Source organism: Schistocerca gregaria, chromosome 2 (genome assembly GCF_023897955.1).
Source record: "Schistocerca gregaria isolate iqSchGreg1 chromosome 2, iqSchGreg1.2, whole genome shotgun sequence".
NCBI lineage: Eukaryota > Metazoa > Arthropoda > Insecta > Orthoptera > Acrididae > Schistocerca > Schistocerca gregaria.
The window spans coordinates 18,274,526-18,288,050 of NC_064921.1; the positions used below are offsets into that span (position 1 = coordinate 18,274,526).

Consider the following 13,525-nt stretch of genomic DNA (forward strand, 5'->3'; position numbering starts at 1 on the left):
GAACTTGCTGTTCCAACAGGACAATGCACGTCCGCATGTATCCTGTGCCACCCAACGTGCTCTAGAAGGTGTAAGTCAACTATCCTGGCCAGCAAGATCTCCGCATCTGTCCCCCATTGAGCATGTTTGGGACTGGATGAAGCGTCGTCTCACGCGGTCTGCACGTCCAGCATGAACGCTGGTCCAACTGAGGCGCCAGGTGGAAATGGCATGGCAAGCCGTTCCACAGGACTACATCCAGCATCTCTACGATCGTCTCCCTGGGAGAATAGCTGCCTGCATTGCTGTGAAAGGTGGATATACACTGTACTAGTGCCGACATTGTGCATGCCCTTTTGCCTGTGTCTATGTGCCTGTGGTTCTGTCAGTGTGATCATGTGATGTATCTGACCCCAGGAATGTGTCAATAAAGTTTCCCCTTCCTGGGACAATGAATTCACGGTGTTCTTATTTCAATTTCCAGGAGTGTATATGTTTCATTCATTTGTGCTTTATGACCGTGTTGAACAAGAGACACTTATTAGCCTTCCACACACATCTTTCAGTACTCCTCATGTCTGGAGGTTTAATGCACACTATGTGCTGTGATATTCTACTACCACGTGTCCCAGGAGTGAACTGTTTGGAATCTCTTGTTGACAGGATCTATGTTTTGAACAAGGGGCAGAACGCAGGCACTTCTGCACTACTGCTGGAGCAAACAATGCCTGTCACCTGGGCTTTGAGGTTACCTATACTTGAATCATTCCAGTGACTAATAGAGAAGATTGAGAACACCAGCCTTGCTCATTGAGTTTTAATGACTCTCACAATAAGCAACATTTTCCCCAGGAGTGATCATAATCCCATGGTTCTAAATTGAGTGAAAGCTTGAACCGGAGAATTTGAAGAATCTGTGACAAGCTAGGCTGAACATCCTAGATTTGTGCCACAGGATTAAGAATTTTGGGGTTCTGTAAATGGGTCAGATGTGCTCTGTTCAACAGAGACTGCTGTCCAGGTAGCTGACTTTGTGTGGTTTGCACACAATGTTTGTTGGAATTAAGTTACTCACCACTCTATTCAGATAATGATAGCTGTAAGAGATCTGGAGGTATCAGGGCAAGATTTAAACTAAAATAAAATAATAAATAAAAAATCTCCACAGAAGACAGTGTTAAAATCCTAGTGATTAACTGCCTAAGCATTAGTAACAAAGTGCCTGTGTTGAAAGTGCTTCTGAGAAACGGTGGAAGTTAGATAATATTAGCTGGCTAAAACATGAAATAGATAATAGTAGATCTTTGCATAAAATTTTACTTAGTATCAAGGGAGAGTATAAACTTATATTTGGATATTTCTGTTAACCACCATATTCATCCCCTCCAAGTGCAATTGAGATCTTTAGAGAAAATTTCTGTTCACTAGTATGTAAGTTCCCCAATACTACTGTTATCATCAGTAGAGACTGTAATCATCCAACGATTGATTGGGATGATTACAGTTTTGTAAGTGATGGACATGACAAGATATCCTGTGAAAAATTTCTAAATATTTCCTGTAAAAGTTTCCTTGAACAGATGGTTCAGAAGCTCACATATGTATCTAAGAAACCTGACCACTTTGAGGATGTCCACTTTGAAACTTGTTTCAGTGACTGTGATGCAGTAGTTGCAACAATTATTACCAGAGTACAAAGGACAACTAATAAACGTACAAAGTTTGATATGCTCAGCAAACTAGATAAAGAGACAATAGTGACATATCTCAAAATGAATCCTTCTGCTCTGGACAGGAGTGTGTTTAAGAACAGTGACTCAAGTTTAAAAAGAATAGTTGAGCACATACTTGATGAGTACACAGTTCATTGTGAATGGGTCCCTTGTGGTATTAAGTCACTATAAACAAACATCTAAAGGAACAGAGACTACTGCATAATATGCATAAAACAAAGAATGGGGCGATAGGTAGAGATTGTGAAATGAAACTCTTTTGGTTGTTGAGAAGACAATATGTGAAGCCTTCAATGACATCCTTAGCAGAACATTATCAAAAGATCTCTAACAAAACCCAAAGAAATTTTGGTCATATGTAAAAGCTGTTAGTGGTACCAAAATCCGTGACCAGACACACTTGCGGATGTGGCAGGAACTAAAGTTGAGGGTAGGGGAAAAAGAAGAAGAAGCAGAAGAACAAAAGAGAGAGAGGAGGTATCTGAACTCCATCTTCAAATGTTCCTTTAAGAAAGAAAATCCAAGAATATTGCCCCAATTTAATTCTGACACCACAGAGAAGAGAGAAATAGAAATTAGTGGCAGTGGTGTTGAGAAATAGCTCAAATAGTTAAAATTGAATAGTTAAAATTGAACAAAGGTCCATGACCCAGCAGAATCCCTATCAGATTATATATCAAATGTGCAGCTGAGTTGGCAACTTTTTTGAATCATTATATATTGTAGATGCCTCAAACAGAAACCTCTATCCAGTGGTTGGAAGAATGCACAGCTCACAGCTGCCTACGACAAGAGCTGCAGAAGAGATCCAGAACTACCATCCAATATCCTCCAATATCCTTGACATCCATTTGGTATTGAATCTTATAACATATTATAAGCTCAGATGTCATAAGGCCTGTGGAATAGAATGATCTCCTCCTTGCCAACCAGCATGGATTGCAAAAACATTGGTCATGTGAAACCTAACTAATGTTTTTCTCTCATGACTTCCTGAAGCTCATGAATCAAGGCAGTCAGATAGATTCAGTATTTATTAATTTCCAAAACCATTTATCTGTGTACCCCACCAACACTTACTAACAAAAGTACAGCTGTATGGGGTATCAAACAAGATACATGGCTAGATTGAGGTTTTCTTCATAGGGAGGAGATACCCTGTTATCTTTGATGGATAGTCATTAGCAAATGTAGAAGTAACTTCAGGTGTGCCACAAGGATATGTGTTGGAAGCCTTGCTGTTCATGTTATGTGTTACTGACTTGGCAGATGATATTAATTGTAAGCTCAGACTTCTTGCAGAAGATGCAAATATCTAAATAAAGTACCATCGAGAAAAAAAGCTTCACAAATAATCAGTTAGAACTTGATAAGAGCCATCCTAGAATGTTGCTAAAGTGTGTGAGACCTACATGAAATGGGATACTAAGATTAAGAAGGGCAACACGAATGGTCACAAGTTGATTTGACTCATTTGACTCACTGGCAGAAGCTTGAAGATAGTTGCAAACTATCTGTGGTGTCACGGCCAGACACCACACTTGCTAGGTGGTAGCCTTTAAATCGGCCGCAGTCTGTTAGTATACAGCAGACCCGCGTGTTGCCACTATCAGTGATTGCAGACCAAGCACCGCCACACGGCAGGTCTAGTCTAGAGAGACTCCCTAGCACTCACCCCCATTGTACAGCCGGCTTTGCTAGCAATGGTTCACTGTCTACATACGCTCTCATTTGCAGAGATGACAGTTTAGCATAGCCTTCAGCTAAGTCATTTGCTACGACCTAGCAAGGTGCCATATTCAGTTACTATAATTACTATCTTCAAGAATGTATTCTGAACAGATAATATTGTGAATCATGTAGCGTCAAGAGCGACGTTCATCATTAATGGATTAAAGTTAAATATCAAACTAATTATGTCCACTTTCTGAATTCTCATCCCTTGTCATGTTCCAGACCTCACATCAGTATAGTTCTTCCCTCTTCAAGCCAGCCTGCGTGAGCTAAAACGCGTGCATTTCAGCCTCCACTCTTAACACCATGTTGGCTCTTCTGCTAACACAAAATTATTCAGTGAAAACTTACTCACCAGCTTTAAGAGATGAATCTAGGAATATACAACAACCTTCTATGCATCACTCACATAGGAGTAGTGAAGCTGAAATTAAAGTAATTACAGTGTGAACAAAGATGTTTAAACAATTATTTTTCTCATGTTCTGTATATGAATGAAATGGGAAGAAGTCCTAGTAACTGGTCAGATGGGAATTTCCCTCTGTTGTCATTTCACATTTGTTTGCAGAGTAGTAATGTAGATCATTGTCTTGCAACAGTGTTACATTATGCTCTTCTGCCCTTAAGGAAACTGGTCGGTGGTGGTAATTAATTGGTAATTTCATCTCCATTGACCACTTACTGATCTGGATGCTCGTAAGAGACTGACCAGAAACTGAAAGGAAGCTGCTTAGATGGATGTCGGAAATAATGTCCATGATTGGATAGATCACTTCACCAGCACTATTAACTCCAATCTCTTCAGGACTCTTCAGAAGACAACCTGTTCGTTGATTTGAGAAGTCAGGAAGAGATACCTTGCTGGGTGAATGTTTTAAGTGCAAACCATTCATGAAAACCCTTGAAGTCTTTGAGTTAAAGAGGGCAAAATATTGTTGTATTAATGAAAGCATGAAGTTTCCGAACTGTTCCACCAAACCAGTGCAAGTATTGGGAAAAATTTATACAATCAGTGAGGGAGTACAAAGTGTCAAATTAATGCAGTAATGCAAAATAGGGAAGTTGTCACTTTCCAACAGGTAACACCTCCTCATGCCGTGAGAAGCATATGAAATATATTCAGTAATGTGGTCACCTGCACACCATGCCATTTCTTAGGCATCTATCAAATGATATTTTGAAAACTATTTGCAAACAGCATGGTCGTGTGAGGTCTGTCCAACAACAACCTTTTAGAAATTGGAGTATGAGGTACCTTGTTATGTAAAGGTTGAAGTAAATCACAACTTGGCTTCTTATTACACTCAAAACTATTGTAGGTGTAACGATTTTTGCAGGACTCCAAATGTCATGTTTATACGGACTTTTTACAGTATTTTAGTGAGATGTGACCTTACTTTTGAGCTAGAAAGTCATCCACCAAAGGGAGAATGAGTCGTTGGAAGTGATATACAACTGGCTAGCTGTGGTGTTACTACTCAGTCACTGAGATGGAATGGAGTGGCACGGTGTTGGCCTGTAACCCAGGGCTATATACGAACATGATACAATGCACCTGTTCATTCTGCCTCTGCTGTACACATTTTAATGGAGTGTAAATTTAATAGAGGAGCTGCCCTCTACTTTAGCTGAGAATGGACTAGTGTTGTGCTGCTTGTTTTGAAATGTTTTGTGTTATCTACATTCAAGGCTAAACTATTAGGTAGGAGAGTTTCATGTGTTGCATAGTAGCTAACTATTTCTTTTTTAGTCTAGTAATCAGCCAGATCCAAGAATTTGCAGTTATATTTTAGTCTCTTTGCTATTTGTACCTTCCCTCATTTTCTCTCAAGTTTGAAGACATGTTCATTGTTTTTGCCTCAAGCTATTTTGGTAAAGGGACTACAGACCAAAACAAATCATATTAAATCTTTTAAAATGACCAGCTAAATGAAGTGCATCTTTTTTTCAGGCAATGGCAGATGAAGATATGGTTGAAGTGCCCGAAAAACTTTCAAAATGGTTCACACATGATGAATGGAAACAGATGTCTTACTATGAAAGGAAAAGAACTCTTAACGTTTTGGAGAACTATCACACACTGACTGGTTTGGGTGAGTATTTTATTCTGTTCCATGTGTGTGAGAATAAACCGTTTTTTGCAATTTCAATAGGTATCTGTGTGCTAACATAATTTTCCATATTGTATCTGATAAGATAATCATATATCTAAAAACAAAGATTCTGTAACTTACCAAACGAAAGCATTGGTACGTTGATATTGGTATGTTGATAGAGACAATAATAAAGACAAACACACACTCAAATTTCAGGCTTTCGCACCCACCAAAATTGGAGCTATGCTGGGGAATGTAAAAGATGACCTGGGGCTACGAAAGCCAGGTATTACAGCAGTGTGGGATGTCATACATTGGTCAGACCGCCAGAACTGTGGACATCGTGGGTAAAGAACACCAGAGACATACCAGACTCAGACAGGCAACTAAATCAGCCATATCAGAGCACTGTCTGGAACTTTTTCATTCAATGGATTACAGTGACATGGAGATTGTGACACAGACAAGATTTTTGGGCAGTTTCATTAAAGAAGTCATTGAGATTAAGGTCACAGATAATCTAATCAACCGTGACTCGGGATACCAAATCAACACTGCCAGGAATCCAGCACTTGAGCTTGTGAAAACGCAATGCAGGACACTCTGGGATTGTACAAGACATAGAAGTGGAGATTGAGAGAACAGCCATGAGACAAGGTGTCAGACATTAGAACAGATTTGACACACCCCAGATCATAAACTTGACTTCAGAAGATGGCCAGGCCGGGCGCAGACGGTGATCGGAACACCGGCGACCAGAGAGGGCCAATGTAGCCGTGTCTGGCTGGCACGGACCGCAGCCGGAACACAGGTCACAGCGCGGACCGATTGTGGAGTGCCAAGCACGAAACAGAAGTGGTAATCATAGTAACAGTCAGGAGACAGAGAACCCAATATCTCAGATGGGGTTTGACACACCTCAGATGACAACCACAACTGTTTAGGATGGCCAAAAAGGGGCACAGATGGCAGTCAGAACATCCGCTACTGGAGGGGTCCATTGAAGTCGAGACAGAACACTTGACCTGGCGCGGACCGATTAGGGAACACCCAGCTCATTCCAGGCATAAATACTGGACTCAATCGACCCAAGGACCAGTCTCAGGTAGCACCTGAAGAAGACAGTGAGGCACGCTGTTGAAATATCGTGTGAGAACGACACGAACATCCGGCTTGATTCCTGAATATCCAAGATGTCAACAGATTGGCGGGAAAGCATGAAGAATTACGTCAATATTCCTATATTTTCCATTTCTTGGACTGAAGCTAAGTCTTCCTCGGTGGCTTTGTTAATCTTCAAATCCTCTACTATTTTACACAGTTCTTTTCTGTCTGATGGGACTGAATCTTTGTTCTGGAATTATTCTTCGCCATTTATCTTCAGGTTGCTCACAATTTGATAAATTTACTATGTATCTGGCAAAGATCTCACTATTTCTGTCCTTGTGTCTCCCAGTTTCCCATCTTCCCTCTCAAAACTCAGGCCTCATGGCTGGTACCCATTTAAGTGTCACTTGGAAGTCATGTAGGAGGTGTGTCTAATGAGCTCGCAGTTTAGTCCTGTAACCCACAGCCTGTTAACCAATCAATTGTGTAGCAGGTTGCACTGTTATTCTTCTTAAATTCTGTCTCCATGCTTCAGACTTCTAGGATATTTGATTTATTTTTGCTTGTCACTAGGTTTTTTCCCTTCTTTTTGTGCACCTCTTAGTTCTTAAATTTGGTTTCTGGTTTGTCTATGTATAATCTTTAATTGGCGTCTACTCTCATTTCAGCTGTTTCATCACAGTCTTCAGTCCACCACTTGTGCTAGCATGTTTGTTGTATGAGGGTGGTCTGATAAGTCTGGTAAAAAGTAAGAAAAAATGTTTTTTTGGTGAACAACTGTCCTTACTTCTCAACAACATAGTTTCCTTTTAGAGAAGTACACTTGGTTCTGTCAGACTCTGACTACAACTATGATTTCTTCATTTAACGAAAATTTCTCCCCAGCAATCCAATGTTTCAGTTAGGGAGTAGGAAGAAGATACTTGGAATTAAGCCTGGTGAACAGGGTGGATGAGGAACCAATTGAAAGCCCAATTCATGCATTTTCGCTATTGTTACTAATTGTATGTACTAGTGCATTATCCTGGTGAAAGAGCAATTTTTGGTCAATCCGCATGAAGTGATCCAGTGAAGGTTGCTTGCCCATTTATAAGTATTTTGATTTTTTAAATGTGGTTACCCTGTAATTGTGAAGTTAAAAATAGGCTTTTTTTTAAAAAAAATATTGCCTTGCACTGTTACTGAATGGCGGCCATTTTTATTTCTAAGCGTACAACAGTTTTTCAGTTTGGAGTCATAAGCATTAATTTAAATATCTGTGCTATGGGTTAAGTTGCAACCGACATGATTGTATTTAGAGAAGTCTCTTCTACAACATTGATTTTTTCCTGAAGCAACCGAAATTCAAAAATAACCAGTCCAAATGACCTCCAAAGTGTGTTATTGAAAATTTAGAAATTTCTAAAATGCACTTTTTAGACTCAAAAATAACAACCAAGGAGTGACTAATCAGAGTGTATTTTTTCCCTCTAGTTAGATATCATAAACTACTAGATAAATTAAAAACAAAGATTCCAAGACTTACCAAGCGGGAAAGTGCCGGTGATAGGCACAATGAATAAAACACACAAACACACACACAGAATTTCGAGCTTTCGCAACCGGTGGCTGCTTCGTCAGGAAAGAGGGAAGGAAAAGGAAAGATGAAAGGTTTTAAGGGAGAGGGTAAGGAGTCATTCCAATACCGGGAGTGGAAAGACTTACCTTAGGGGGAAAAAAGGATAGGTATGTACTCGCGCGCACACACACACATATATCCATCCATGCATACACAGACACCAACCGGCGCTTTCCCGTTTGGTAAGTCTTAGAATCTTTGTTTTTAATATATTTTTCCCATGTGGAAGTTTCTTTCTATTAAACTACTAGATAATATATACACAAAAACACTGACAGATGTTTCCCTAATTACTTTATAAGTTTGTCAAATTTGAAAATTTTATTCATTGTACAGTTTGGGGGATAGTTATCTGTTGTGAGACTATAGCAGATTACTGTGAAAAATTTCAACTGTGTTAGTTGACTCTGAGCAAAGACATGAATTTTTGAAAATGAGGAAATAATTCACATTTTGCTACTTTGACCTTATGGTTGTATCCTGCTTGAATGGTTTATTGTTTCATTGTAATAAAATTTAGTTGTAACCTACATTTAGTCAACACTATCACCCTATTATAGTTAGTATTATTTATTTTGATAAGGAAATATTAAACAATAGGAACAATGCCAAACTAGTTCTACGATTTAAAAAAAAAAAAATTGCCCATTTGCATCTATGTTCATTTTAAACCAAGCACTACATTATTACAAGTTCAAAATGATAAATATAATATAATAAACATGTGAAATTTCTCTGTTGTGCATGAGTTTAGTCCTCAAAACAAATATGTACAGGTGCTTAGCCTCGTAATTTTGTGTGTGTGTTTGTATGTTATTTTATTGTGCCTGTCTACCGGCGCTTTCCTACTTGGTAAGTCTTGGAATGTTTGTTTTCAATATATTTTTCCCTTGTGGAAGTTTCTTTCTAATATATATATATATATTAAAAACAAAGATTCCACGACTTACCAAGCGGGAAAGCGCCGGCAGACAGGCACAATGAACAAAACACACAAACACACACACAGAATTACTAGCTTTTGCAACCGATGGTTGCTTCTTCAGGAAAGAGGGAAGGAGAGGGAAAGACGAAAGGATGTGGGTTTTAAGGGAGAGGGTAAGGAGTCATTCCAATCTCGGGAGCGGAAAGACTTCCCTTAGGGGGAAAAAAGGACAGGTGTACACTCGCACACACACCCATATCCATCCACACATACACAGACACAAGCAGACATCTGATCTACACCTGTTCAGATTCTGCCAATCCTTAGCCCTCATCAACATAGTCCTGCAAAACCATGTCAGTCAGGCACAAACCTCCTTGCAGCAACTTCTCTCCATCCGCAAAATTCTCCTGCTGTGCAATCCCAAATTTCTGGAACCCGTAACACACACTGAAAGTCTTGCCCTCCAGGAACTAGGGCAACATGCACAATGTCACTTCAAAAAGCTCTCCACCCTGCTCTCTTCCTACTCCTACTACTGTCCACCACTTCTACAACAGCTTCCAAACCTCCTCCATGTCCCCTCATAGCTGAGAAATCCTGTCTCGCAGACCTACTACATTTACCCAACCCTACAAAACTCCCTCCCACCACCACACAGAATCCAGAACCTAAATAGATCCTGAAACAGTCATGAAGCTTTCCTCCAGAAGCCTTAGCCCCACAGAAATATGGAACCTTTCCAAAGACCTCACATTTTGCACCACTCCCAAATTCAATCATGCAGGGCTTGTTAAAGACCTTCTCACCTTGTCCTGGTCCCTCTAGTGCAAACACGTTTTTTCCGCCAACCCACCAATCAGGCTCAACCAAAGACCAATGTTGAACCCTGCCTAACTCAGTTCACTCCTCCATCCAACCATGAGCCACCACCACTGCCCCCAGATCACCCCTGTTAACTTTCCAGAATTTCTTAACCTCATAATTTGCCTCACCATCATTACACAAATCCCTCAAAATTCAAACTTATTTTACATCCACATAAAGAACTGCAGTCCACAATCTAAACTCTTATCCCGACCTTATAATCCTATCTGCGGATAAAGGCTCCACTGCTGTTGTTTTGAACCGCAAGCATTACCTGTCAGAAGGACTGTGCCAGCTGTCAGATACATCCACCTACAAACTTTGCCACAGTGACCCCATTCCACAAACCGAGCAGGATCTCCAAAATCCTTAGCCCCATCCCAGCACCTTTCCCTCGAATCCATCTTTCTCTTCATCCCTATCACTCCACACACTCTTATCTTCTACATGCTTCCTGAAGTCCATAAACCCCCCCCCCCCCTCAGGACGTGCCATTGTGGCCAGTTACTGTGCCCCCCTGAGAGAATCTGCTCTCATAGACCAACAGCTTCAACCTGTCACCCAGAACCTACCCTCCTACATAAAAGATACTAACAATTTCCTCCACTGACTCTCCACAGTTCCTGTCCGTATACCAGACGGTGCCCTGCTCATCACTATTGATGCCACCTCCATTTATACTAATATCCATAATACCCATGGCCTTACCGCTATTGAACACTATGTTCCCAAATGCCCGATGGATTCCAAACCAACAACTTTCTTCCTAATTGCCATGACCAATTATATCTTCACACACAATTACTTCTCCTTTGAAGGCATTAACTACAAACAAATTGGGGGTACAGGTATGGGCACCTGCTTGGCACCATCCTATGCCAGCGTATTCATGGGCCATCTAAAGGAATCTTTCCTAAACACCCAGAATCCTTAACCCATCACCTGGTTCAGATTAACTGATGACATCTTTGTGACCTGGATCAAGGGTGAGGACACCCTATCCACATTCCTCCAGAACCTCAACACTTCTCCCCCATTTCCTTCACCTGGTCCTACTCAACCCAACAAACCACCTTCCTAGCTGTTGACCTCTATCTCAAAGACAGCTACATCAGTATCTCCGTCCATATCGAACCCACTAACCACCAGCAATATCTCCACTTTGACAGCTGCCACCCGTTCCATACCAAGAAGTTCCCTTCCATACAGCCTAGCCACACATGGTCGTTGCATCTGCAGTGACGAGCGGTCCCTCTCAAAATATACCAATGGTCTCACTGCCTTCACAGACAGTAATTATCCTCCCAACCTTGCACAAAAACAAATCTCACGTGCCTTATCTTTCCAGTCTCCCACCGCCTCCCAAAGTCCCCTCGTAAGACAGTACCACCCAGGACTGGAGCAATTTTGAATTACATTCTCTGTCAGTGTTCTGAGTACCTCTCATCATGCCCTGAAATGAGAAATGACTTGCCCATGGTCTTTCCCACCCCACCCACAGTACAATATTCCGCCATCCTCCAAGCCTACACAATATATTATTCCATCCCTACACAACCCCTGCTCCCAACCCATTACTTCCTGGTTAATATCCCTGTGATATACTTAGATGCAAGATCTGTCACATACATCCCCCCACCACCACCTACTTGAGTCCGGTCGCAAACATCACCAATCCCATCAAAGGCAGGACTACCAATCTGTGATCTACAAGCGAAGCTGCAACCACTGAGCTGCAGTCTTTGTGTGCATGACAAACAACAAGCTGTCCGTCCACGTGAATGGCCACCGATAAGCTGTGGCCGAGAAACAAGTGGACCACCCTGTTGCTGAGCATGCAGCCAAACATGACATGCTTCAATTTCATTCCAAAACTACACAGCCCTCGTTCCACTAACACACCCAATCTCCTTACTTCTCTCCTTTTCTGCTACCCCCCCCCCCCCTCTCCGCCCCGTCATTCCCCAACCCACTGCCTCCTGTCCCTTGCCCTCCATCTAACCTCCCGACTATACCTAGCTGCCCTACCCTCTATCCACCTCTTTCTTGCGCATTCCCCAGCAGCACTTCTCTGTCTCCATTCGCAGCTCGTGGTCGTGTGGTAGCATTCTCGCTTCCCAGGCCCAGGTTCCCGGGTTCGATTCCCGGCGGGGTCAGGGATTTTATCTGCCTCATGATGACTGAGTGTTGTGTGATGTCCTTAGATTAGTTAGGTTTAAGTAGTTCTAAGTTCTAGGGGACTGATGACCATAGATGTTAAGTCCCATAGTGCTCAGAGCCATTTGAACAATCACTGTCCCCCATCCCTGATCTGCTATACCTCCCCTGCCCCGACCCAGCCTCCTTCTTACCCACACCCAGTTGCCACTCCCATCATGCACAGCTGCCATTGCTTGCAGTGCTGCTTCAGCTGCCAGAGGCTGCAGCTGTTTGTGTGAGTTGTATTTGCATGTGTGTGGATATGTGTGTGTCTGTCATCTGTTTTCAACAAAGGCCTTGTTGGCCGACAGCTTATATTGTGACATTCTTTTTGTTATGCCTATTGGTGACTCAGCATCTGCATTAGATGGTGAGTAGCAACTTTGCTTTTCATAATATGTCACCATGTAATAAATGTTTCTGAGCACATGCATTTTTAAAAGGATAGATTGTGTATGAAATTATGGAAGTTTGGAGGTAAATTCAAATTACACTATACGTTTGCAATGAGTGTGTGTGTGTGTGTGTGTGTGTGTGTGTGTGTGTGTATTTTTGACAAAAGGCTTGTTGGCCAAAAGCTTGTTTTTTGACAGTCTTTTGCCTATCTGTGACTCAGACTCTCCACTGTATGGCGAGTAGCAGCCGTCCTTTTCATAATATTGTTACATTCCATCCTAGATTTTCTATTGTTAAATAATATTTTTGGTTCATGTTCTTTGATCATATTGTTCTTCACTGTCATCCCAAATATCTTACCTTTTTTTTTGCATGAATTCAATTTTTTTTGAAGCTACCTTAAAGAATATTAAAATTTAATTCGATATTATTCCATCTTACAGTAATAATACATTATTAATATAGTCCAAGTTTACTGGGAAAAAAAGAAAGAATGCAAAAATCAAGAGTTTTTGCCTGTAAAGCTCTGTATTTAGTTCAGTTTCTGGAAGCAATTTTGATATAGTGTTTACTCCATCTGTTTCTTTTTAAATCCTTATGTAACTATTAATATTACAACTTTATTATTCATTCATTCAGTTATATGATTGAAGCTTTTGTAACTGAACAGCTTAGTTTAAAATGTCAAGTAATATTTTTTGCATGGATAACAAACCCCAAAAATTTTGTAGTGCAGTACATTTTATTTATTAGTGTTTCCCCCTTTGATTAAACCTACATTTTTTAATTTTATTATAACTGTTGACGTTTCTTAGAAAGATTGAGATGTGTCCCACAAATAATTGTTAATTTTGGTTTGTAAGTGTGGTAA

General features: G+C 40.9%; 1 protein-coding gene across 1 annotated transcript in view; it reads left to right on the plus strand.

The window, feature by feature from the left end:
• The window catches only part of LOC126336305 (protein SSXA1-like), a 149,191-nt gene that overhangs the window by 20,782 nt on the left and 114,884 nt on the right, over positions 1-13,525 (plus strand). The window contains exon 2 of the mRNA XM_049999845.1: positions 5,398-5,539. Coding sequence (XP_049855802.1) covers positions 5,401-5,539 — 139 coding nt within the window. The 5' untranslated portion in view covers positions 5,398-5,400. The remainder of the gene's footprint in view (positions 1-5,397; positions 5,540-13,525) is intronic.